At 44.2% G+C, this 13,856-nt stretch overlaps 1 protein-coding gene and 1 pseudogene across 1 annotated transcript in view; one reads left to right on the top strand and one right to left on the bottom strand.

Annotated features, from left to right (window-relative positions):
* The window catches only part of doc2d (double C2-like domains, delta), a 64,477-nt gene extending 57,484 nt beyond the window's left edge, over window positions 1-6,993 (top strand). Inside the window, exons 11-12 of the mRNA XM_045216631.1 lie at window positions 2,801-2,934; window positions 6,985-6,993. Coding sequence (XP_045072566.1) covers window positions 2,801-2,934; window positions 6,985-6,993 — 143 coding nt within the window. The remainder of the gene's footprint in view (window positions 1-2,800; window positions 2,935-6,984) is intronic.
* Window positions 6,994-7,694: 701 nt separating this feature from the next.
* On the bottom strand, window positions 7,695-12,361 carry LOC121559379 (annotated as a pseudogene).
* Window positions 12,362-13,856: the final 1,495 nt, after the last annotated feature.

The raw sequence follows: 13,856 nt of genomic DNA, 5'->3' as shown, positions 1-13,856 counted from the left end.
CAGATTTTTTTCACCTAGTTGGCTCGGGGATTAGAACCAGCGACCTTTCGGTTACTGGCACAACGCTCTCTCTCTCTCTCTCTCTCTCTCTCTCTCTCTCTCTCTCTCTCTCTCTCTCTCTCTCTCTCTCTCTCTCTCTCTCTCTCTCTCTCTCTCTCTCTCTCTCTCTCTCTCTCTCTCTCTCTCTCTCTCTCTCTCTCTCTCTCTCTCTCTCTCTATCTATCTATCTATCTATCTATCTATCTATCTTTCTCTCAACTCAGACTTTCTATTTATCTCATGCCCACTCTCTCTTTCACACAGATGCACGCACGCACACACACACACACGCACACACTCAATCTCTCCCCTCCTGCCCTCTCTCTATCCCTCTCTCTCCTCACACCCCCCTCATGTTATCTCTCTCTCCCTCCATCCCTCTCTCTCCATGCTTTTTTTTCTCTCTCTCTCTATTTCTCTTTCTCTCTCTCTCACGCTGGGGCCATAACGTTTGTGAGTTATTACCTGCGCCAGAAGAGTAGGGGGAAAAGGCCATCGCTCTAACACACTGTTCCGGCTAACCTCCCCCATGACTGTTATCATTATTGTTATGGTGTAATGGCCAACATACACGACGGCCTAGATCTGTTAGCACTGTGGAAAATGACTGTGATACTGGGAGAGACAGGCGAGAGGGGGAGGAAGTGGGGGAAGAGAAAGGGGGGAGTGACTGAGAGGGAAAAAGGGATAAGATGGATAGAGCAGAGGGAGAAAAATGTGGTGTCAAATACTCTCTGTAAAGGTCAGGAAGAATGATGGAGGAAGAAGATAAGGGACAGAAAATGAAAGGAAAAGAGTAATTATGGAGGAAGAGAGATAGGAGGAGAGACGGAGAGAGAGTGCAGTGTCCCCTCTGATTTGTGGGAGCAATTGATGGGCGGACTGGACCTCTCATTTTGCACAAAGACAGAGGTGTCGAGGAAGGAGGAGAAGGGGAGGAATAAAGAGGAGGAAAGAGATGGGAGTGGGATGGCCCCGCCTGGTCCTCCCTCCCTCAACCATCTCATCCCATCCATCAGTGTTTCTCTCTCATCCCTCTTTCTCTTGTCCCACGCCGCGTCACACTGTCGCCCGCCGTTTGTCACCCACACCCCTCCGGGCTCAGGGAACACGGTATCGATCTGTTTGTGTGTGTGTGTGTGTGTGTGGGGGGGGGGGTTGGGGGTCATTAGCGGGGTACGTGAGAGGCCTAGACAAACTCGGCAAACAGGTCAGGTGTGTGTGTACGACTGTGTGTGTGTGTGTGTGTTTGGGGGGTGGCAAGAATGAGAAGGGGTCATTGGGAAGGTACGTGAGAAGACTATCCAAACACACTTCTCTCTGAGACTTGGGCGCTAAGCGGGCGCAAGGTTTGTTTGCGCACATACAATTACACACATCCCACTGGGTACACACTGATTGAATCAACGTTGCTTCCACATCATTTCAATGAAATTACATTGAACCAACATGGAATAGATGTTGAATTGACGTCTGTGCCCAGTGGGATGTGTGTGAGTTATGTAAGAGACAGTATTAACCTCCCCCACACCTCTCACTGTATATGAAGGGAAGTTTAATGCCAAGGCTTAGTGGGGCCACAGATGAGCTAATGAGCGTGTTTCAGGCGTTGTGAAAGCCGGCGTCTGTTAAATACTGTGTTTTAAAACTTCATGCTCCGTCAACTGTGCAATCACAGCCAGGAAAACCGCTATCTGTCTGATGACCCCCCCCTCCCCAGTGATGACTCTGTCTCTCTCTCTTCATCTCTCTCTCTCCTTTTCCTATCTGTCAATTTATCGCTATTTATCCCTCTCAATTCCCCCCTTTCTTAATCTCTCCCCTTTTTCTTGCTGTTCTCTCTCTCCCTGTGTGTCCCTGTGGGTCTGTCTGTGTGTCCCTGTGGGTCTGTCTGTGTGTCCCTGTGGGTCTGTCTGTGTGTCCCTGTGGGTCTGTGTGTCTCCCTGTGTGAACATTTACATTTACATTTTAGTCATTTAGCAGATGCTCTTATCCAGAGCGACTTACAGACCTATAGGTCTGTCTGTGTGTCTCTGTGGGTCTGTCTGTGTTTCAGAGACAGAGAGAGAGAGAGGGTCTATCTGTGTGTCTCCCTGTGTGTCCCTGTGGGTCTGTCTGTGTGTCTCCCTGTGTGTTTCTGTGAGTCTGTCTGTGTGTCTCCCTGTGTGTCCCTGTGGGTCTGTCTGTGTGTCCCTGTGGGTCTGTGTGTCTCCCTGTGGGTCTGTCTGTGTGTCCCTGTGGGTCTGTGTGTCTCCCTGTGTGTCCCTGTGGTTCTGTCTGTGTATCCCTGTGGGTCTATGTGTCCCTGTGGGTCTGTGTGTCTCCCTGTGGGTCTGTCTGTGTGTCCCTGTGGGTCTGTGTGTCTCCCTGTGTGTCCCTGTGGGTCTGTCTGTGTGTCCCTGTGGGTCTGTGTGTCTCCCTGTGTGTCCCTGTGGGTCTGTCTGTGTGTTCTGTCTGTGTGTCCCTGTGGGTCTGTCTGTGTGTCTCCCTGTGTGTCCCTGTGGGTCTGTCTATGTGTCTCCCGTGTGTCTCCCTGCGTGTTTCTCTGTGGGTCTGTCTCGTGTCTGTTTGTCTGTCTGTTGGTAGCTAGGTTGTTCATGTAAAATATGTTTTCTCGTGGACTCACCTGACTTAAAGATTTCATTTTTCATTCTCTTCTCTCCTTCTTCCTCTTACCTCTCCCTCTCTTTCTCTTTCTCTCTCTCTCTCTCTCTCTCTCTCTGTCTCTCTCCCTTCCACCTTCTCCCTCCCTCTCTCTCAGGTGGAGTTGAACTGGGCATAAATGCTAAGGGAGTGAGGCTGAAACATTGGTTTGAGTGTCTCAAACACATCGGCAAGAAAGTCGAGTACTGGCACACCCTCACGCAGCAAGGAGCCCCTCCAGAGGCCCCCCCAGTGACTGACACACACACACACACCCTTTATCGCAATTATTAAATGATAATCAATGAATGATAATAAATAAATAATAAAGTAACAAAGTAATAATAGTGATAAAACATGCAATAATGATAATGATGAAATAATAATAATAACAATAATAATATTAATTATAATACAAATAATATTATAGGTAATTATCCCAATTTAGCTTTTTTCTAAGTAAATCAATTTCTGAAAATGTCCCTCATTGAAGTGTTTAACGTGAAAGTGCTAAGAAATTTTACCTTAGCCCTCTATATTGTGAAGTCACTTGCATTTCAGTCATTCAAATTTACACATTAATAGTGTAGAACCTCTTACCTGCACTGTAACTACAATACTGGAACAGTCTGTAAGCACCTTTGGGCCCATTGCCCAGCAAGGTCTTGTTCTGAACGTTGTAGTCACCAGGTGATTTCTACTAGGGATGTAGTTGAAAAGGTGGGTAACTGCACTGAACGCCCGGTTGAGATGACTGGCGTCTAGCAACGCTAATGCTAACTGCTTTAACAGTTCTTGCGAGTATGGGTAACTGCATACTTGGTGTGTCTCTGAAAGTGGCCGTGGCAAATAAAGTGGGTGGATCAACAGCGATGGGTGTAACATCAGCGCTCTGTTATTGGTTAGACTGTTTTGACTGACGGTGTTGTTTTTCGTTTCTTACCATGCAACTACCGTACCTCGAGTGTTTGGACTTCTGTTTTGAAGCCAGAAGATGAGTCCAAATTGTATTTCACTGTTACAAATAATTGTATATTTTCAGTTAATAAAACTGACAATTGTTTATTTTTTTATTAAAAGTACTGTTGCTTGTATGCGTTGTATGTGTGTGCTTACTGTGACTGTCACCCTGATGTTGGCTACACTAGGTAGCTACTTCCCAAGCCGTTGCGGGACAAAGGTGCTTAGTAAGTGGAAGCGAAGAACACTGTGTCCCGGTGTTGTTGCCGTTCATGCCCTCCCTATTGAGTGGAGCCGTATCAAGGTGACATCTAGATAGTTAGCAATATTAGTTATTTATTGTGTGCTGCTATCCTACTTGAAATAAAATAATGGGAGGGCAAAAAATGGCCATGTTAGCTACTGCTGGCTACACAGCTGATACAGCTGCCCGTGGGAAGCAAGACACCTCCATACAACAACAACGGTGCACTAGTCATTCGCACTGGCTTATACACTCTTCGTGCGCCCAATCAGCCACGCAAAAGCGGTTTCTAGAGCCAACAAATCTGCCCAATTAGCTGATTTGCTTTCCATAAACCCACTTGTGTTGATCCACCCACTTCTTTCGCCACGTCAACTTTCAGACACCTCCACGTATGCATTTACTTATGACTCAGTTCTAGCATTAACTGTGCTAACAATACAAACAGCGCTAACAATGCTAACAACGCTAACAATGCTAACAGTACTAACAGCGCTAACAATGCTAACAGTACTAACAGCACTAACAATGCTAACAGTACTAACAGCACTAACAATGCTAACAGTACTAACAGCCCTAATAGTGCTAACAGTGCTATCACTAATTTAGCGCTAATAGGTGTGAAAACAGTATTCACCAAGGTGCGTTAACAGCGTTAGCATGTGTTTACCCTCCTCTGCATCCCTGATTTACTACACAAGTACCCAAATGACGAGGACAACTTGGGTAAGTCACCTGCTATATATTTTTTATTATGGTGGTTGTCTCTCTGATGCAAACTGGCACACCATAATGTTAAAGCACAAAAGGATCCATCTGACTGTACTGTCTCTGTGTACTTGTCCGATGTCTGTACGTGATGACAGTGGGTGTCTGTATCTCCTATATCCTCCTTTGAGTTTGTCTTTGTGTGTGAGTGAATGTGTGTGTGCATACATTTTGCATACAAATGTGTGTGTGCACGTGTGTGTGTTTGTCTGTAAGGCGTGTCACGTCCTTCTCCAAATGTCTCCATCCATGAACCCCGAAGCATGGAGCTGTGAAGAAAGACAGAAAAAAAGAGACGAGACTCACTCCTATGTTCCCTGGATGTCCCCCCTGATCTAACAAACTGATGTCCTGTCACATGTGGCTGGCAGTCCAGTGAGTCACTTTTCCTTGGTGACAGTCACACAAAATAACCCTCAGTCTGGATTATTCTCTGACCCCTGTTCTGTGCCCTTTGACCTTTGACTTTGAGTGATTTGAAAGCTATGCAGAATTTCCAGCGGCACAGTCTCAAACAAACTATTGCCCCCTACTCTAAAGAGGAGTTATCAGAGGTTATCAAATACCAACTACTGTGCAGGCTTTTGCTCCAGCTCCAGCCTAATGCAGTCTGGACGACAATAAGTGTCATCGGGTGTGTTAGTGCAGGGCTGGAACAAAAGCATGTCACAGCTCCCAGTCAGCTCTCCAGGACTTAGGGAGTTTCCTCCTACACTTCTCGGCGCCTTTACACTAAGACATTCAAATTTTCCATCCTGGAGATTTTAAAAATATATATTGGTGTGAGAAATATTGCAAAAAAGATTACAAAAACACCTGTAGCCAAAGGAATAGGTTAATTTGAGATTTTATCAATTTACTCATCTATTCAGGTCTAAGAGAAGGATATCAAGAAGTGTCTAGGTCTAGGGTTAGGGTTTGTTTAGTGAACTATGTGGAGAGACTACCCAGGCTGTTTTTATGAGATAGAGGACTGCCCACAGAGCTTGACTACCAGACTTGCGGGGATGGACAGCAGAGATCCCCCCGCTCTGTGATGGATTTCCACAGAGGGAAAGAGATTGGCCGTGATAATTATACTCAGCATGGCAACAATTCTTCTCAGAGGCTCGACCACTGGACTGTGTGGACAATCATGGACTAATGTACATGCAGGATCAAAGGATACCGACACGACGTTTGTGTGTGTGTGTGTGTGTGTGTGTGTGTGTGTGTGTGCATGCTTGCTTGCAAGTGTGTGTGCGTGTGTGTACATGTCTGTGTGTGTGCGTGTTCATGCACTGAATCTAAACGCACTCACGGACACCCCACTCCCCCCACAATCCCTTGCAACAAGAAAACACAGGCAGAAAGTAGACAGTGACTTCTTACCATGGATTCCTTCACCAGAGACAGACCTCGAGGGTTAACCACCCTAAGGACTGAGGCCCAACCCTGTGGCCCCTAGCTACAGTTTGGACACCTTATAGTTCCAACGTTGGTCCACTAAAGCACACTATTACCCTTTTTCACACTACTGAGCCAAACACAGCCATGTCAAGCCAAGCTGTACTGCACTGGCCTCATAACTCATCTACTGTAGTTGCTGTAACGAAAAAAAGGACAATGTGAAAAGAAAATATCCAGGCCAGCACAGTATGGTTTGGGTCGGCCCTGTAGTGTCAATTAGACATCTCAGTCAGTCAACAGTCTCCTGGAGTTTTTCTTACTTTCTAATTGTTGTCTGGGATCTCTGTGTTTGTAATTCTGTACTTGGACAAAGGTGTGAATGAAGGCGTCATCATGGATAGCAAAAAAACCAAAGGCGATTCTGCATGGCTAGAGATCAAATGTAGGGGGGACTGTGACACGATCATGGATCGTCAAAGCTAGGGACTGAACTCTGAGACGCCGAGAGAGAAGTTCAGTTAGTCTCATCTTTCGCGGTCACCAAGAACACACGTTGAGTGACTTTGACAAAGATGGTGGTGGAGTGGAGAGGGCGGAATCTGTTCTTCTCTATGCACACCAATGACGACACAGACAGCCTCTCCACACGCAGCAACAACAGTAAAATTGATAATCAAATGATAAACATCTCCGACGTCACTATGTGATGTGTTGTCAAAGATGCATTCATGGGTTTTTTGTATGTAATACTGAGTATGTATACAACGGGTGGGTCTAATCCTGAATGCTGATTGGTTAAAACCGCATTCCAGCCGGTGTCTATTCCACAAGTTACTTAGTATGTATGTACTTCCCTCTCTGGGATATTCCTTATCATGAGAAGCCAGGCTTGGACTTGAAGTTCTGATATAACAATAGGAGATATTTATTCTCTTGTCCAGGTGATCTGATGGTTTATTTTCACTCAGATTCTCTCTGCCTTTTACTTTGGTATGTTGTCGGTCAAGCGAACATGACTTTGTTCATCATGTGACAAAAAAACATGCATCTTAACATTCTAATAAAGAATTGCATGTGTAAAGAGTGTCATATATATATGCATATGTAACTAACATTGTAACTAACATGGATCAATGCCAATTTCTTTATGGTTGATATCATTGACATGGTATCATCGATCAAATCTGTTACAGCTATCATCGCTGCTGTGTACTCGTTGGTTTGTAATTTATTGTTTGTAAAAAAAATAAAAAGAAGAAGGGATAATTCAGGGTAACTTGCTAAATGTTATGCTTTACTCGGTCAGCCGTTGCTTTAAAACCTTTATCGTCATAGATATTGACATTGTCTTCCTTTAATGACAACAAGGGAATGGGGAGACCGGGTGGAGGGGACTATTGTTACAGCATCCCTGTGTACTCACTGATGTACTGTCTATCTCTATGTGGAACATACGGTGTGATTGCCATCCTGAGGTGAGTTTGTGGAACTACTTCTCAAAATAAACTGAACCCGTTTCAGTGGCTTACCGTGTACGTTGTTGGACAGAATAAAGTGATGTTACAAGATTTAAATGGCACATTTGTCCAAAAAACATGTGGAGAGGTCACCTTTTATTCTTTGTTAAAAGTCATGCATTTTTGTGAAAACCTATAGCAAGCCCTCTCAAGCATTTATTTTAAAACACACTTTCATAGTCATTCTATGAACTTACAATGAACATGTCATTATAATGAGTCTATATCGATTTATATTATATTATTAAGCGTACAACAGTATCGTCAAAAAGCACAATCTCTCAATGAAGTAATGCTGCTAATACTATTGCAAATATCCTTTCCTTTGCAAACATGGCTTTTTCTATATGCATACTACTCTCTCTCCCTCTCTCTCTTCCTCCTCTCACGGCTGGAGTCACTCGGCCCACGAACAGTGGGGCATTGGCCTGGTCGGCTCCACAGTATCATCAGGAAGGGGCCTGAGGGCTGAGAAGGAAGAGAAGGAGCGGGAGAAAGAGAGGGAGTGGCCGCCCCAGCCTCTACACCTTGCTCCGTCAGGGAGAGGAGGCCCGGTGGCGGGCGTCCGTCAGAGCAACTCTTTGTCGGGGTAGAGGCCACACAGGTTGGCGCTGTCGAACAGCTCCGACAAACCTAAGGGAAGAAAGAGGTGGGGGAGTAAGAGGAAGGGGATATGGAGAAGGAGAGCGAAGAGGGGTAGAAGGAAACATAGAAGGTAGAGGGAGATAGAAGAAAGGGAGGAAGAGAAGTGAGTGGGAGAGGCAAATCAAGAACTGATTGGAATTTGTTTTGTTGGTTTAGGTTGACTTAGAACGACCTGGGGAAATCCATTCCTGCTTCTGGATGTGCACATTTGTGTTGTAGCCAAGCACAAACATCTGGTTCAACCAATCAAGGGCTTGGTGATTAGTTGAATCATGTGGCTACAACAAAATGCACAGTCTTATAATTCTAACAGTCAGGCAGCAGGTAAGCTAAAAGACAGACAGATAGACACAGACATGCATACAGACAGACCTATCTTCCTGAGCAGGGTGTTCATCTCGGTCCGGACGTCCAGTGTGATTTTGGGCAGAGTGACCTCGGTGGCCTGGGAGACACCTGATGCATCTGCTCTACCATCTGTCTCACTGCCTTGTCCGTCATCTTCCCCTCCACCAATTGCAGGTCAGAGAGCTTGGCAGTGGGCGGGAGCAGGATGAACAGGCTACTTTCACCAGAGAGAGGGAACATCGCCACCTATGGGTGATAGACAAGGTCAGGATGTTATGTGCATTGTGTGTGTGAATGCTTATAGTGTATCTGTGCATGTAGGTGTGGGTGTGTGTAATCAAAATGGTTACCTGTGCTTTCATTGACGAGACATATTGCAGAGCCAATTTGTATTTGGCACTGTAAAGGACAGGTACCTTCACAGTATCGCCATTAAGTTTCACAAATGGAAACTTTTTGGAGTTTGCATCAAATTTCACCTTCCATTGACCTGAAACAGATATTTTTTATAATCCACAAACTCCATATTCGCTAAGATAGACTATCCTATCAGATAGATAGAGCATCGGTGCTTACCAAGAGCTTACTTTGATCACAAACACACACACACACACACACACACACACAGGATACTGACCATTGAAATACACAGCATTGAGGAGTACCAGTTCGGTGTGGGCGGGAACATAGTTGACCAGCTCTTTGATTTTATTATTTGTCTGCTTTGCCACCCAACTGTTGATCATTTCCACGTTTACCTCACTGCTATTGGTCAATTTGACTGGATCCGAATCGTAGAACTGCATGGATTGGTTGGTAAAGGACTCACTCAACATCATGTCTGAGGGGGGAGAGAGAGGGAATGACAGAGAGGTGGACAGACAGACAGACAGACATACAGACAGACAGACAGACAGACAGACAGACAGACAGACAGACAGAGAGGTGGACAGACAGACAGACATACAGACAGGCAGAGAGTTACGTGGTGATGGCGAACTCCTGATTAAATTGACAATATACGACGAGAATGAGAAATAGCTGGAGAATAAGTTATAATTATCATGAGTATTAATTGTGCTCTGGTAGTACTGGGGTTGTAGTAGATCTGGGAGGCCATCTTCAGTGTGTCCTGAAGTTTCAGCTTCAGTTTCTTCATCTCGGAATGAACGCAGAAGAAGTCGTGAGACAGACAGAGAGCCCGTCTCCATATCTCTCCTTGTCTTGCCACGAGCACCTAATGAGAGAGAGAGAGGAAGGATATACAGTATGTATTTTACTTGGCTCACCATGCGTCAAGCATTCACTCAGTAAGAGTTTATATCAAGAATGTTGCTTTATTGTAAAAAAAACGGAGGTCTAGAGCATGAGTGCACTTGGACAACCCCTCCCCATGTTCCCTTTTAAAGAAACCCCACCCTCTCTTTCTTACCTAGTAATAGGTGGGTTAACACCCCGCTGATGCTGATTGGAGAGAAGAGCAGGTTTTCCGTGGGCTGCGATTGGCTGAGGTGGGCATAAAGCTTCATGGAGAACTCATTGAGGATTCTCCTAGCATGGCCTCCCACGACCTGCTGGTCTCATCCTGACACGATTCCCACGGGGTCATGAACCCAACGCAGGAGTGAGGAAGAAACGGTGGGCGCAGCTAAAAGAAATGGTGAATGAAGATGATAATTTAAACAAATCAAGAGAATAACAGTGTCTTGAACATTGCAGGTGAGAGTGTAACATTTGGGCATTATGGCTATTTGGAACCAATTGATGTTAAATTTGCGAATTACACCAATTTAACAAATGTTTATATAGGCAAAAGTTGTAGTAGAAGATGAAGAAGAAGAAGAAGACGAAGAAGAAGAAGAAGAAGAAGAAGAAGAAGAAGAAGAAGAGTAGCTAAACGTACCTTCCACAATTAGCTCAATTGTATTAAAGTTGCTGCTGTCTCTGCCCTCCTCAGCTGTGTCACAATAGTACATGCCGGCATCCTCCATTTTGACCCCATTAAGTGTGATTGACATATCTGTTTCAAAGGGGCCAAAAGCCATTCTAGTCTGTCACCATCCACCATTTCTCCAGTCTCTGCGGGATTCAACTGCTTCCGTGTGCGTTCATCATTCCTTTATCATATCTGTACCAATGGACCTGGTCTTTGCTGGATGGTGGGCGTTCACAAGGTAAATTCACAGTGGACCCTTCGATTACCTTGAGAATGTAGCTGCTGGACACTGGAGGGACATAGACCAAGATGGAAGACAAAGACAGCACAACAGTAGAATTGATTTCTGGAGCCAACCTCAAAATGCATGCAATGTTTGCTGACCTGCAGAGTTTGCTAAACTGCAAAAAAAAGTTGGCTCCATATTTCACCAGTTTTTAACAATTACAATCTATGAATACAGTGAACTTCTGGAGCTGTATGTATAAATCGACTGAATGCCTTATTCATTGTGATCTAAACCTACTACTCAAGTTGTCGTCCTATTTCTCTCCTTGACATAGACTCGAAGATGAATTACTAAGTATTAAAATGTAGGCACTCTGTCGAATAATGAAAAGTGAACCCGGTGACTGAGTTTTAACTTGTAACCTGATTCTAAAAAAATCATGTTACAAGTAGTGTAAAAACCAGAAGTGGAGTGTCTATTTTAAGAAAGGCCTACATCACGTCACAGGCAGTTGTGACAAAAATAGGAGGTGGCAGTATGTCCTCACCATCAACCTGGACTATGTGCACTTTTTGCCACTCAATATTATTCAGCTTGATCACACATTCATATTCCCCCTCGTTGGCTACACTGACAGGAGAGATTTCCAGAAAGAAGCCATCCGGGGAAAGCTTGAGTTGCTCTGAGGATTCTGGGTAGTCTGGAACCAGGGAGTCCTTGTATTTCCAGGTGATCTTAGCCCCAGCAAAGCTTTGTTGATTTTGGCCAGGGAGACATGGGAAGACCAGGGTGGAGCCAGGTACACCATGCAGGACCCCAACGGAGGAAGAGAAAAGCTGGATAGAGAGACAGAGATCGACAACAAAACAAGAAGGTGGAGGCGGTAAGGTACATGAGGTTTCTCAGTGCCACATTAGCATTTGTCCTAAAAGGTTTAATATTACAATACAAAATGGGCCCGTTTCCCAGAACGAGATTTACGCCTACACTCCTGGGCCCGTATTCAAAAAAGGTCTTAGAGTAGGAGTGCTGAACTAGCGTCAGGTCTGCCCTGCCCTGTCCATAGTATCATATTCATTATGATCTAAAAGCTAAAGCCGAACATCAATCCTGCTCTATGTCAATACAGGCAACGGACCCAGGATTAAAAAGCATTTTCAACAGAGATTCTCCATTTAGCATGCTTTTCAGTCCAGGAGTGTTTTTTTTATCTTTCTCCAGGAAACTGGTGCTTTGTGTTTACCTCAAAGACGAGCAGGAGGGAGACACACGATAGGACTGAAATCCTCATCTAGGGAAGATGAAGAAAGATAGAGGGGGAGAGAAGAGGTAGGAAGGGATGGAGGGACACAGCGGGCAAAGGGGCAGTGGGAATGAAAAATCAATAGAACACAAAAGCAAGACTAGTTTGGCACATATTCATGAATTCTTTCCTAATCCGATTGGTCATTCACTCATGCCCTATATCTCAGTGCAACAAGCAAAGTATTAGACATAGCATTTGCAGTTATAACAACATAGACAAAAAATATCAGAAATATTATTTCTAGAGTAACTAACCATGATATCCTTATGACAGTAGGCCTATCATGATTGAGTCATTGATCTTTAGAAAGGCATCTAAAATGTTTACTCACACTGCAGGTCAATTGCAAATATTACAGCATCAGAAATAGTCTAAGAAGGATGATGATATATATATTCTCTACTGGAAAAAAAAAAAGGGTTCACGTCCTACTGCAAGTGTTCATCTACTGCTTGTATTCAATATGTGTGTGTCCTTCCCTACTCTCACCAAAACCAATGACTTATCTGTTTATTGTTTGATTAGTGGTCTTGTGTGTTTGCACTTTGTACTGGGCTGATTTACCAAAAATCACATGGTTATTTGGCAAAAGCTCCCATATACACTGAACAAATATATAAACGCAACGCGTAAAGTGTTAGTCCCATGTTTCATGAGCTGAAATAAAAGAAAATGAAATGTTCCATATGCACAAAAAGCTTATTTCTCTCAAATGTTGTGCACAAATTTGTTTATGTCCCTGTTAGTGAGCATTTCTCCTTTGCCAAGATAATCCATCCACCTGACAGGTGTGGCATATCAAGAAGTTGATTAAACAGCATGATTATTACACAGGTGCACCTTGTGCTGGGAACAATAAAAGGACACTCTAAAATGTGCAGTTTTGTCACACAACACAATGCCAAATATTTCTCAAGTTTTGAGGAGCAGTTTTTTGAGGAGAAGTTTTGCCAGAGAAATTACAATTAATTTATCTGGCAACAGCTCTGGTGGACATTTCTGTAGTCAGAATGCCAATTGCACACTCCCTCAAAACTTGTCTATCCAGATCATCCCAAACATGCTCAATGGGTGGCATGTCTGTTGAGTATATAGGCCATGGAAGAACTAGTTAGTTACTCTTGAAATGACATTTTCAGCTTCCAGGAATTTTGTACAGATCCTTGTGACATGGAGCCTGCAATATCATGCTGAAACATGAGGTGATGGCGGCGGATGAATGGCACGACAATGGGCCTCAGGATCTTGTCACGGTATCTCTGTGCATTCAAATTAATGCTTATGCCTGCCCATTCCATAACCCCCCGCCACTATGGGGCACTCTGTTCATTAAAATTAATTTATCTACCCTAAGCCAACTCCAATGTCATTTTAGAGAATTTGGCAGTACGTCCAACTGGCCTCACAACCACAGACCACGTGTATGCATCAGCGGTTTGCTGATGTTAACGTTGTGAACAGAGTGCCCCATGGTGGCGGTGGGGTTATGGTATGGGCAGGCATAAGTTACGGACAACGAACACAATTTCATTTTATCTGTGTTAATTTGAATGCACAGAGATACCGTGACAAGATCCTGAGGCCCATTGTCGTGCCATTCATCCGCCGCCATCACCTCATATTTCCACGCCCCTACCTTCATATCTGGATTCCCAGTCATGTGAAATCTATAGATTAGGGCCTAATTTATTTATTTCAATTTATTTATTTCCTTATGTGAACTGTAACTTTGTTGCATGTTGCATGTTGCATTTATATTTTTGTTCAGTATTACTATTTTGATTTAAAGTGTATCTTCTTGCTATTCATCTTGCTTAGCATTGATAAGGTCA

Source organism: Coregonus clupeaformis, unplaced genomic scaffold (genome assembly GCF_020615455.1).
Source record: "Coregonus clupeaformis isolate EN_2021a unplaced genomic scaffold, ASM2061545v1 scaf0760, whole genome shotgun sequence".
Taxonomy (NCBI): domain Eukaryota; kingdom Metazoa; phylum Chordata; class Actinopteri; order Salmoniformes; family Salmonidae; genus Coregonus; species Coregonus clupeaformis.
The sequence above is the reverse complement of the archived record's forward strand: the minus strand, read 5'-3'. Positions and strand labels throughout refer to the sequence as shown.